The sequence below is a fragment of the Gopherus evgoodei genome, chromosome 6, assembly GCF_007399415.2.
Source record: "Gopherus evgoodei ecotype Sinaloan lineage chromosome 6, rGopEvg1_v1.p, whole genome shotgun sequence".
Lineage (NCBI taxonomy): Eukaryota > Metazoa > Chordata > Testudines > Testudinidae > Gopherus > Gopherus evgoodei.
Window position 1 is genome coordinate 32862826 of NC_044327.1, and position 13611 is coordinate 32876436.

Consider the following 13611-nt stretch of genomic DNA (forward strand, 5'->3'; position numbering starts at 1 on the left):
AGGGTTGTGGCCAGTAAATTGTAAACGAATCCATTGCACATTGCTATTCTATTTGCAATTATTTAGTAGGTTCATCTGTATCTTAAAAATTAAAAGGAAAATTAATATTTAAACATTTGGGTAAAAATTAACCTAAGGTATCAGATTTTCAAGATTTAGCCCATGCAAAATCTTGTTTACAGAAGAAATTATCATGCATGTTAAATGGAAGAATGTGAAAATGGGACCTAAAGAATTAGTTTGTCCCAAATAAGCACAGTTCAAGCTTGATATCTGCCTGATTTCCTCCCTCCGCCTGTTCCTTTGTGCCTTCACTCTTCTCTGCCGTCCTCTTCCTAGATTAAAACAATTTCTTTATTAAAAACATAATTCCTATAAAAAATGAAGAGCTCTTCAATTTCTTTATTAATTCTACAGAAGATTGAAAGCATAGAACAAGGAGCAAGGAAAAAGGACACTTTCAGATTGACACAGCAAGCAGAAAGAGAACAGTGCACTATGAAACTTGCATTAAAATTGCCCCTTTGGGTGAAATTCTACTCTAATGTGCATTATCTGAAATTCTCGGACTCCTTTATTGTTTCTGCTACACGATAGTGTCACAAACCCTTTGTTACACTCAAGCAGAGCTTTTGTTATCTCTTAACTTAAGAGTTGCTTTCTTTATTGGTAGTGGGTCATCTTCTTGAAAAGTAGGGAGAGAGAAATAATGGTACTTCAGCTAAAAACTGTGTGAGAGAAAAGGCTTAACAAAAGGAACTATTTTTGCTAAGGGATTCTAAATAACTAATCTGAAAATCTACAAGAGATGTTTTTAAATTTAAATTAATTTTATAAATATTAAGTTTAGGCCCCCAGATGAAAAATTTGGAGCTGGGCTTTAAAATTATTTAAAAATTGCAGAAGTACAGATCTGGGATTTGGTTTGATCCATTATAAAGATAGCAGCAACTTGCAAAACAAATTGCTGGAGTTTTGGTTTGGGACCATCTCTGATGATGATACATAGAAATTTGCAACCTGAAGATTATAAAATCCCAGTGCTCACTTTCTCCCATTACAAGATCACTGGCTTTCATTTGCTGGATCATCTTTTGGCACACTGTGGGATGTAGATGGTCCCAGGAGAAAGCTGCTGCAGTAATCTGCAGTCATAGTACAAAATACTACATCTTGCATGCATAAAGAGTTGGCCAAACCATACTGAATTTTTTTGAGAGAGGTTTGTAATCTGTTTGATTTACTACTACTTTGAAGGATTTAGAGTTAGGGCTGTTCTGTCTTTTATCTGAGCCAATTTACCCATTGCTAATAAGTATAGGTTTTGGTTTTAGGTTATCCTCATGTTTCCAGCCAACAAAATTGTCCAATCTTGGGGTCATTGAAAAAGGTCTGAGGTTACAGTAATTTAAGGTAACAGAAAAAGTTTGGAACAGTGATCCACTCAAGAAGCAAACACTAAGACTGAAATGGAGAACTCTGTATACTCCAGTGACAGTATAATGCAGGGGTAGGCAACGTATGGCACGCGTGCTGAAGGCGGCACGCAAGCTGATTTTCAGTGGCACTCACACTGCCTGGATCCTGGCCACTGGTCCGAGGGGCTCTACTTTTAATTTAATTTTAAATGAAGCTTCTTAAATATTTTAAAAACCTTATTTACTTTACACACAACAATAGTTTAGTTATGTATTATAGACTTGCAAAAAGAGATCTTCTAAAAACTTTAAAATTTATTACTGGCACGCGAAACCTTAAATTAGAATGAATAAGGGAAGACTTGGCACACCATTTCTGAAAGGTTGCCGACCCCTGGTATAATGAAAATAATTGCTTAAAATCCAAAAGACTTGGAAATAATCAGGTCCACGCATCACAAAATACTGAATTTCCTAACATGCCTTACTGCTCTAGGAGAAGGATAAGATCCCCTGATGCAGGTTGTTTCATGAAAGGCTAGCAACTATGATTAAATGCAAGACAGTATTTTATGGAAACCAATATCTGAAGGGAAGGGGAACAGAGGGTTAAGTAACATTCCTTTTTCTTCATTGTCACTTTGTGGGGCAATACTTAGAAGAAGAATGCTACCATACATTTAAAAATGCAGTAAATCATGTTCTAAACTCATACATGTTGCGAGTTGTGATACAGGGTCATGAGAATTCTGGTAGAATGACTGACAATCACATTTCAGTTCATTCTTCATTGACATGGTATGTGGATTTTTCTGATGTATCTTCTGTTTCTTTCAATGGAAGTTTGGAATGAAAGTTTCAAACTAAAATGAATTTGTTATGCAATCTAGATAGGAAATCGAGAATTTTTCTATGGGTTCCCCTTGATCTGTGCACTCAAGATGTTGAGGCCATTTTATTGTAAGCAAACAATGAGAAGCCTCTAAATCTTCACTTGTGCCCAACAAGACTGAAAATCTGTGTTAATTGTTATGAAAGCAATGAAATATAAACTGGTGACCCCTATGCTTGCTAATTTTGATTTAAATAAATTGCTACCCTTACCTCCGTGTTTTCAATAGTCCGTATACTTCTATGTTCTGAATATGAAGAATATTTTAAATACTCTAAGGCAGTGTTTCCCAAACTCGGGACGCTGCTTGTGTAGGGAAAGCCCCTAGCGGGCCAGGCCAATTTGTTTACCTGCCGTGTCCTCAGGTCCAGCCAATAGTGGCTCCCACTGGCTGCAGTTTGCTGCTCCAGGCCAATGGGAGCTGCTGAAAGCGGCGCAGGCTGAGGGATGGGCTGGCCGCTGCTTCCAGCAGCCCCTATTGGCCTGGAGCAGCAAACCGCGGCCAGTGGGAGCCGCAATCAGCTGGACCTGTGGACGCAGCAGGTAAACAAACCGGCCCTGCTTGACAGGGGCTTTCCCTACACAAGCAGTGTCCCAAGTTTGGGAAACACTGCTCTAAGGCCTCAGCAGGTTTTCAAGACTGACCTGACCTGAAGTGTTATACTATGCAGTATAACAAAGGTTATGATATAATTGAACTAAATTTTGCCTCTGGAAGTGAGGTGGTATAGCTGAGGAGCATTGTTGTCCAATGGTTAGAGCATGAGACTGGGAATTGAAACATGGCTTTAGTTCTTGCCATGTGACCTTGAGCATGTAATTTAACCCCTCAGTGATTCAATTTCGCCATCTGTAAAATGAGGCTAATCTACTACTTATTAACTCATCAACCTTTGTAAGTCTTTTTAAGATCTATGGATGAAAACGGCTGTGTAAGGGTTGCTTGTGGTTCTTACTGTTTTTATTATTTTGTCCATATTACTCCATTTCTTCTATTAGCCTAACATTTATTGCCAATAGTTTAATTGATTTTTTTCCCCATGAAGTCAACCGAGGTTACGGGACTTGTAGGTTCCAAAAAGGCAACTGAAAAAAGCTCTAAATGAATTTTATGAAGAGTCAGTCTTTTAATTCCACTCCCCTAATTTTAATGCAGGAAGAGTGTTGGGGTGTATGTTCTCTTGACTTTATTGTTGGTTATTACATTATCTGTTAACCACATCATTGCAATTGGCTTCTTTAATACCAGTGATGTGTTTGTATATATTACATTTTTCCATTTATTTTAGGTCCCAAATCTAATCCCAGTTCTGATGTTTAAGTTGGGAAGGCCACTGGAGCCTTTTTTGTACCGGGATATTTTATATACTTTGCCTACTCTGGGTGTACACAAGGTCAGTATGAATAGAAATCGTACTTGAGCCAAAAATGATTTTTAATAAAGGAAATATTGTTTTAGTAAGTAGCTAGTTACATTGAATGAGTGAATGTAGACATGGATATGCATAACTTGCTTAAAATTGTAAGTGATTTGTGAGCATCTGCATAACTTATTACTTAATATTTATGACGGGAATATAACAACTAGTTTTAAAGGATTAATTATATATTGTGCTTTAACTATCTATTCTGTATTTATATATCTCCTGAAAATGTCCTTTAGGATCATTATGCACCAAAATCTGTTAGAAAATGACTCCTCATTTCTTTTTGATGCTGCCGTGGGCTTTCAGATATTTGACACAAGTGAAGCATCTCCTTGTTCATGGATATTAAAATAACAAATGCATGTGGTGAACAATCTCTTTTAGGTCTGCATCGCTCAGATTTTACGTGTGATACAGGTGCTGGGGAGCACGCCAAAACTCAGACCTATCACTTTACGCCTGATGACATCTTTATGGGAGAAACAGGTTAGAAAAAATCGTGCAGTCTGTAAAGGGTTCTTTCACTATCTGCCTTATAAGTTTGGATGCTTAATGCTATGCTGCTATGGTTCAGAGCCTTGACACCAGTAGCCAGCCTGTAAACATAAAGGTCTCACCCTGGCTTCTGCCAGCCTAGTTATTCCTTGCAGGGTGATCTCAACAGCCCTTCTGGTCCCAAGTCTCCCCAAATTTATCTACCCTACTTCTTAACTACCAGACACTTGGACTTCCCCCTCTGGTTTGTCCCCCGCGAAGGAGTGAAACCTTTCCCAGTTATCTGTTCCCTTTGGTACATACACTACACACAGTTTGCACAATAGAGATCTGCTTGGGATAAAAATAAACAAAAGGTTAATTTTATAAAAAATCAGACTCAAAGATGAAATAACAAGGGAAACAAACACATTTAGGTTGCATAGAAAATAAACAAAGATGCAACTTCAAGTTTTACACTTCTATTTACACTTCTATGTGAGATAAATTCCCCTTTCTAATAAGTGTTACCTATTGCCTTTTAACAGTTTCCCAGCGTGTCCCCTATCATAGAGGGGATCCAGCACTTAAAGAACTGCACCTCATGTAGATGCTGGCCTTCAGTTTCTGGATGCCAAACCTCCGACACAAGCCTGCTTTAAAAAGGCTTGTTATTTTCTCTCTCATTAGTCAGAGTGGGGGAAACTGCTTCCTTTCATACTTTTCCAAGGCTGGGGTTTTCTTTCGGTTCCAATGTCTTTCTATTAATTTTAATGGTCTGTCATTTGCCTTTTCCTGAATTATATAATGCTAGGTGCTTGGAACTAATCTTGTCTGGTTGGGGAGGCAGCCTCTCCCTGCCTATTGTGAGGAGGAGCTGAATGTTGCAGCACAAATTATGAGCATAGTTTTTTATCTACACAACTACATAAATTCATTACCACAGTTTGTATACATATCTCATAATGACCATCATGTTCAGAACATTACAAGCTTTCTTAAAAGACAGTGCCTGTCACATTTTATACTCAGTAACATTGTATTCAACCAGTTGATTCTATTGTTTATTCTTTGGAGGTTCAATTCTCCTCCCTCCCCCGTTCTCTTGTTGGGATGTTGTCATATTTCAAGGTACAATCCACACCAGTGAGTGTTTGTCACTGCCTGCTCTGCAACCTGGGGTACCACACAATGTTTTCCTGTTGTAGTTCCAAACCTGGACCGCTCACAAACAGCCTACTAGCATGCAGGTTACACCCTGGGTGTCTGTGTATAGCTACAGCTCTGGTCCAGCAACTCTTAGTCCAGCAGCCTGTCAGAAACACACCAGCCACAGTCTGGCTTCCATCAGTCTGGGTTACTACTTCCAGGGTGACCACAACATAGTCCCAGTCCCGAATTGTCCCAAAAACACGTGTTCAGCTCTGTCCAGCCCCCTCCTGGGCAGCTCAGATATTATACGTTCTTAGCCCTTGTAAAGGGTCAATATTCAGCAGTCCTGCTACGTTCAGTGGAGTTACCAAGCAGTTCAGTGTAAACACAACACTGGATTAGTTTATATTAAAAAAAAAAAAAAGTTTATTTAACTACAAAGAGAGAGATTTTAAATGAGTACAAGTATAATTGAGTCAGAAATGGTTACATGAGAAATAAAGGTAAAATGCTTTCTGGTAGCTAAAACTTAACAAGCTAGACTTGGTTCAAGGTAAAATTCTTACTACAGTTTCTCAGCGACATTGCTGACCAACTTCTCAGGTCAGAAGCTCCCCTAAAGTCAAAGGGCTGATTCCTTTGTTGTCTTAGGTGAAAGAGGGAGAAATAGGGGGAGAGATTGGGAAAGATGCCTTGGGTTATTTTTGCTCCTCACTTCGATAGTCCACTCGCTCTTTGAAGTGAATTCTTATGAGGCTTACCCCTTAAAGCAGGTTTATTCAAACAATAAATAAAGCATCATGGAGTCTGGTGGTGAAAGTGGCTCCATGCTCTTTCTTCTCCACTATGCTGAAATGCAGATTTGCCTTGTCTCCTGCCATTTGCCCCTCTTGTTGTCTCAAAAATCTAGTTTACTACTTATGTGTAAATTGAGGTAAATACATTCCTTTGTTTAGAATAAACCTTTTTAACAACTTCTGTCTAGTCAGGGCTGTGTGGTTTGAATATATGGTAACATCATCGTATGGGGGAATTCAGAACTTTACATATAATGTTGCTACATACATTTCATCATGATATTATTGATTAGCAAGTTACTAGTTTTCAAATGATACCTCACAAGGCATATTTGCACAAAGATTATTGCAGTGGTGGATAGGGTGTGGATAACAGGGGTGCTTTCGTTCACAAGTGTTTGGATCCCGCTTGTCTCACAGTCTCACCAAGATAAACTACAGTGGATGTCATTTTACATGCTTTCCCCCGGTAGGGAAAGTACATCATTTTGAATGCCAGCAATGCCCCTCTCCCATGTACATTGGCCAAACCGGACAGTCTCTATGCAAAAGAATAAATGGACACAAATCTGATATCAGGAATCATAACATTCCTGGGTTATGTGGGAGAACACTTCAACCTCTCTAACCACTCAGTGGCAGACTTGAAGGTGGCAATTTTCCAACAAAAAAAACTTCAAAAACAGACTCCAAAGAGAGAGTGCTGAACTCGAATTAATATGCAAACTAGATACAATTAATTCAGGCCTAAACAGAGACTGGGAATGGTTGGGTCATTACACTAATTGAATCTATTTCCCTATGTTAAGTTCTCCTCACACCTTCTATAAGTCATCTTAATTATCACTTCAAAAGTTTTTTTTCTCCTGCTGATGATACCTCATCTCAATTGATTAGTCTCTTCTTGTTGGTATGCATACTTCTAACTTTTCATGTTCTCTGTATGTATAAATATCTCCTGTCTGTGTGTTCCATTCTATGCATCTAAAGAAGTGAGCTGTAGCTCACGAAAGCTCATGCTGAAATAAATTTGTTAGTCTCTAAGGTACTACAAGTACTCCTGTTCATTTTGAATGATTGATTATAGTAGTGCCTGATTATTAGTTGTGGAAAGCAAATTGTGTCAGTGATATGCTTATTAATTCTGATGTATTGAACAGCATCTACAGTTGGTCTTTCATGGAGCCTGTTCTGCATTTCATTGAGTCTTGGAATGAAATTATGAAATAATTTTCTGAAAGATATTTTTATACCACTTTACTCTGATACTTTCAATGCATTATGCAATGAGTGATAATCATTTCTATTTGGCTGCATGTTAGTAGATTACTTTTTAGCTTATGGGGGAAAATATATAGATTCTGTGCAAAGAAGCCACTTAAATCACATCACAGTATTCTTCTCCACTGATGAACCAAAATGCAATGTGATTTGCAATGTAAATGTTTCTTTAGAAGCTAAAGGCTTTAGCTGCATAAAATCATTTCACCAACTTTTATAAACTTAATTATATATTTTAAAAATCAATTGTTTTTCTAGGATCGGGTTTATCCAGAACTGCAGAGGTTCATGGCAATGTCCAATATGCCCTCTTTGTCCATTGGGAAGGATACTCTGTGGGAAAAGGTGATAGCTAAAGCTGCTTCCATCAGAGATATATGCAGACAGAGGTAAGAATGAGTGTTCATTATCCAACTTTGAGAGGATGCAGGGTGTTTAAAGGAAAGCTGTGCTGGTCACTTCTGGCGAGCCTGTTATCTTAATTGTGGGGCCTGTGGTTTTTGATGGCTGTAATAGATACATGTTGTCTTAGGCGGTACTTCGGAAGCTAGTAAGTATAATGTGTATACATGGCTTTTAATACAAACAGAATAGGACTATATGAAGGACTGATAGGAAGCACATACAAACAAAACACAGTGCTTCAGAACAGAATTTACAAAGGAATTCTGCTTTCTCGGGTCTTTCTGTGACAGAAACATTTGAGAAATCATTGAGACATCCCATTTGTGCAAAATTTACTTGGAGTCCGCAATGGAAGAGCCAGAATCATACCACTGGCTTCAACTGTATGTTTTGTCCACCATTAATATGCTGATATAGAACCATTGTTTGAATGTTGTTCTAGATATGGAAATGAATGAGCCATGCAGCTAGCTGACACCCCAACTGTCCTCTTGGACATCGGGGGTTATGTCTATACTGCATACGAAGGCCAGACTCTGTCTCATATTTGACCCCAGCCTTCCCCACCCCCTTCCATCCACACACAAATCAGTCTGAGTTGCTAAGCTTACTCTGAGGGCCATCACTTCTTCATTTCCGGATTGAGTGGGCAAAATTATAATCCTAACAATATGTTAATATACATTTTTTGTATTTAATTTCTGATATTTTTTTTCTAATGGAAAAACCTGTTCTGATTTCACCATGTACTTTAATGTCTGCATAATCAGCGCTGTAAATGGGAGTTACGTACTGAAGAGTGATTGTATTAAAAAGGCTCCTTCTTATTCATTCCTTCTCCATATGTAAATTTAGAGACAAAGCTGCTTGCTTGACTGACTGAAATAAATTTTTACTACTTATGATTCTTGGTTGCACTGAAAAGTCAGCACAGCTCTGGAGGGTGAGATGGATTCTATTTTGGCTCACACATTGTTAATCAAATAATGAACTAAATTCTGATTGTAAAATCTTTAGCTTAGTGTTTCATCATAAACCAGAGGGATCCCATTTTTACTGTTAGGTTCCAGGTTTTGTTGGCAGGGCTGACAGTTTTTTAACTTATAAACTGAGACCATTTGATGTAGAGTTATTGAGATACAAGCATAGAACCTCCACAATGCCATTTTTATAAAGTCACATTTTAGAGCAGAACCACTTTTCTCTGGTCAGATTTTTAAACCATGTGAAATTCAGTCTCCACATTTAAAGTAGCAGAGAAAGGCATAACAAGAACCGATGGCTGGAAACTAAAACCAGACAAATTCAAAATAGAAATAAGGCAGGCATTTTTAACAGGAAGGGAGATTAACCATTGGAACAAACTAACAAGTGAATTAGTAGGTTTTCTTGTCTCTTGATGTCTTCAATCCAAGAGCCAGATGCCTTTCTGGAAAATATGCTTTTTTCAAAAACAAGTTATTGAATCTAGTACGGGGTAACTGGGAGTATGTCTACTGAACACAGACCCAGGGAGTTGGTGGGCTTGGACTCGGGTGGCTAGTCCATGCCACTGTTGCATCATTCATGGTGCTATTTTTAGGGTGCCAGCTTGAGCTGAGCTAGTGCACATCTGTCTACCTGTGGTGGGAATCACACCTCTCAGCTGCAGTGTAGAAATACCCTGGATCAAATTCTGTGGCCTGTGTTATGCTGGAGATCAGACTAGGTGATCTAATAGTTTATGTCCTTAAAATCCATGAACATTAGTGTTATATAGTTACATTATTCCATAGTCCTATGTTCTCTCTTTTTATTGTCTTTAAACCTAAAGTAGTTTTTCCCTTGTTCATGCAAAACTAGTTTTTTCATTTGCTTGTAAGTGTTGTGTGGTCTTTTCTCCCACTTCCACTTATCTACCTGGAGACTAGTCTTCTGTGAAGACCACACACCTGGGATGATTCATACCTCTTGTGACATTCAGTACTGTCTGAGTTATGAATGCACAGAAAAAAACCTTACTCTTTTTAGAGTAGAAAATGTGAGATTTATTTTGATCATAGTATATTTCAGTCAAAAGAAATTTTTTTGGGAAGTTACAAGCATCTGAAACCTGGGTTATAAAAGAAGTCTCAATGTAACTGTAACATTAGCTGCCAAGTGAACACTATTATTAGAGTTGAAAGTTTAAATGGGATTTGTGATGGCACAGTGGAAATGATTTAGAGGCTATAGAAAGAAAACTTAGAAAGCCTAAACAATGCTGTACTTACATCATCCAGTCAGATGATTTATTTATCCAAGTTGTTTAAAGACATAGTCATTAAGTGTTAAATAGGAAGCGGTCCTGTGTAGAAGAATATGTGCTTGGAAATATTTCTCTACATGTCAAGAATCTTTGAGAGGTGGAACTGAATTTTTTTTTAAGTATTTTGCCTTCATGTAATAGTGTTTTCCACTAGGCCATATCAACATGGAGCTGATATGTTGGCTGCAATTTCCCAGATATTGAATGAATGCACAAAACCTGATCAAGCCACACCTGCTGCTTTAGTGTTACAAGGTCTTCATGCACTTTGCCAAGCTGAGGTAAGGTTAATTTGGACTATCCTTTTTTTGAGTACTGCTCTGCATTGCACGTTTCCATTTTCTAGCAGGCATTGCTATAGAATAGTACCATGTTTTCTTCTGTTAAATTAAACTTTTGTCTTTTCCTATTTATTAATTATTCACTCGGGAATTTATCTAAGTGCTTCCCTGATCAGTTGCTATGATATTCCTCTAACACGGGGCCAGGAATTTTAAGTCTCTTCACAACTCTTTTGTCTATCAACAGGCAGATGTCCCCTCAAGAATTTTTCCTTCAAATTTTAGATGTGGCTTGGTGCATAGTTCTATTTGGCTAAGAAGTGCACACGTCCTATAATTTTTGTTACCCTGTGTTCTTAGCCCTGGTCCCTTTGACTGTCTCATTCACTTTTGTCTTTCATTATGTTATTCACTTGTTATGACTGTAAGCTCTTTTGGACTGAGACTGTCAGTTCGTATGTGCTTGTACTAAGCCTAGCACAATGGAACCCTGATCTGGTTGAAGATTCTAAGGACTACCACAATATGTACATGTTTAATAATAATGTCAGTAGCATGCAATTTAATTAATAAACACCTGTATAAAACAACAGACTCCAGACTGCTGCTAAGAACCAACATCTGGTTCAAGAAAATTATCACTGAGTTTTCTTTTAAAGTGGAGCATCACACTTTTTGACCCTATCAATGTGTTTTCAACGTTAGCCTCAATTACTATTTAAACAAGCGTGTCCCTTTACTAGCATTTTTAGATCATATTTTCTCTCTCATGATTTGGAGGCAGGAGCTATGGATATTGCTGGGCCTTGCAGGATAGACAACAATGCCCAAGTTGCGACTCTGTCTGAGATGTGCTCTCTCCCGCCCCATACAGGCTGTCCCAAAGAGCCGCTTTGGGAAGCAGGAAACACTCCTGGTGTTATGCCACTGGTGAGAGATGATAGGCCAAGGTACCGCCAGGTAGTTGAAAGTGAGCACCTTATTTTCCTGGAAGAAAATAACATTGTGTGGCACACTAAAATCTTCCTCTCACCCCTGTTCTAATTTTGCCTCAGTCCTGACACTTAGGCTATGTTTATACTACCACTTATGTTGGCAGAACTTATGTCACTCAGTGGTGTGAATAATCCCTTCCCCTCCCCCGTGACATAAGTTATACTGATCTACGCACCGGTGTGGATAGTGCTATGTTGACAGGAGAGCTTCTCCTGCTGACACAGCTGCTGTTGCTCATTGAGGGTGGATTAATTAAGTCGACAATAGAGCTCTCTCCCATCGGCTTAGAGTGGTTACACTTAGGGTGACCAGATGAGAGGATGAAAATATTGGGACACTTGAGGGGGTGAGGGGTCGCCAGCGGAGCAAAAAAAAAAAAAGAAGGGCGGAGTGCAGCCAGTGGATTGGGGAACCAGTCCCGCTATCACACTATTCTGTGCCTTGGGCCTCTCAGAGAGAATTCTTGTATGGGTTAGTGGTATGGACAACCATGTATTGGAATGAGGGTAAAATTAGTAATTTTTTTCCCCTAATTAGTATTTAAACATTGGTCTCCAGAGCAAGAATTTGAGACACAGTATATTTGGTGGTTAGTCAGAGTTTCTTGAGTCTTCCCTCATTCTGCCACTGACTAAAAGTGTGACCTTAGGCAAGTGACTTAACCTCTCTGTGCCCCAACTTCTCTATCCATAGCAGTGAGATAGGTGGAGATTGTGACCTGTCCTGTGCGGTCTTGCAGGGGAAGCATAAGGCACACTCAGAATCTGCTTCCTAGTCTGCACTTGAGTCAATGCAATGGCACAACTATGTACACGGGCTTTTGCCCAAAATCATTGGTGAGTCCTTAAGAAATTGGTCTGATATTTAACGAATGTTTATAAAGCATTTTGAGATGCTCAAGTGAAAGTTCCTGTATAAGTGAAATTATAATAAAACCTGCTATAGTGCTAATATTTGATCTGAATAGTAGTTTTCAGTTGAGTTGGACTTAATAATTGTTTGGTATTCCATGTATACATAAAGTAGGTGCCACTGTACATTAATTTTTTACATCACTTAGAGCATTGGGTTTGCATTTGGGAGATTTATGAAGAAGGCTAAATCTTCCTTTTTTGCTTTTGTGTAACAGAGACCTTTAAATGAAACTATAGTATGCACTGACTTGCATGTCAAAATTGTAAAATATACAAAGTAGTTCTTGCCAGGCCACATTTACTAATTCTGGGCAAATCTTTTGTTTTTCTGCCAGCATGATTTCAACAGAAGTCAGCATACTTTCTGAGAGGCCATCTATCGTGGTTTCTAATTGATTTCATGTGTAAAGTGTTGTATGCAGGCCAAGAAAGATTCAAGAATGAAAATGCTAAGCATAGTTGTTTTTTAAAAAAACCTCTTCCAAGCTGTTTCTGGAAGTGGTTTCTTGCTGTTTGTTCCACAATTCCACATTTATCGTCTGTCTTTGACCAAAAAAGGGAACTGGCAAAGTGGAGCAGTATAGCAAAATAAAAATTATACAGATGACAAATTATGCTAACCAGTGAATTTGATGTTTAGTGGAAATTGCAATGTTGGATAGTCTTAAAACAGCGTGCATTAATTGGCTATTAAAACTAAGGTTTAAACATTTTTTACATTTAATACATGGAGAAACTAAGATTGTGGTTTGAATTTTTTCCCCTTGGGTTAAGATTTCCCTTGTGTCCTTTACTGAGTCCTGTTGATTCATCACCACCATTCAGGTATTTTTCTTAGTCTTATGTTCCCAGCCACAAGAGGCCCTGCATTACTGATGTTTTAGTTATGTTCAGGTCCTTTAGCCAGGATTACAGATGCTATTCTTTAATTGTCCAGAAGGGTTGCTACTGAGGCCTGGTCTACACTGGGGGGAGCGGGGCAGGGGAATCAATCAATGTTATGGAACTTCAGTTATGTGAATAATGTAGCTGAAGTTGACATACTTAATCTACTTACTGCGGTGTCTTCACTGCGGTACGTCAACTTCTGATGCTCCCCCATCGACTCTGCCTGCACCTCTTGGTCTGGAGTTGACGGGAGAGTGCTCGGCGGTTGATTTATCGCATCTTCACTAGACATGGTAAATCGATCCCTGCTGGATCGATTGCTCTGGAGGTAAGTGTAGACATGCCCAGAAGAGAGATTCAAGGTTTTCTCCTCCTTACCCCAATTTCAGCCCTCCCAGG

General features: G+C 38.7%; 1 protein-coding gene across 9 annotated transcripts in view; it reads left to right on the top strand.

The window, feature by feature from the left end:
* Positions 1 to 13611, top strand: part of FOCAD (focadhesin) — a 221207-nt gene that overhangs the window by 90958 nt on the left and 116638 nt on the right. For all 9 annotated transcript variants that reach the window (XM_030567748.1, XM_030567746.1, XM_030567747.1 and 6 more), the window contains 4 exons: positions 3600 to 3704; positions 4122 to 4223; positions 7700 to 7830; positions 10288 to 10414. In XM_030567748.1, coding sequence (XP_030423608.1) covers positions 3600 to 3704; positions 4122 to 4223; positions 7700 to 7830; positions 10288 to 10414 — 465 coding nt within the window. The remainder of the gene's footprint in view (positions 1 to 3599; positions 3705 to 4121; positions 4224 to 7699; positions 7831 to 10287; positions 10415 to 13611) is intronic.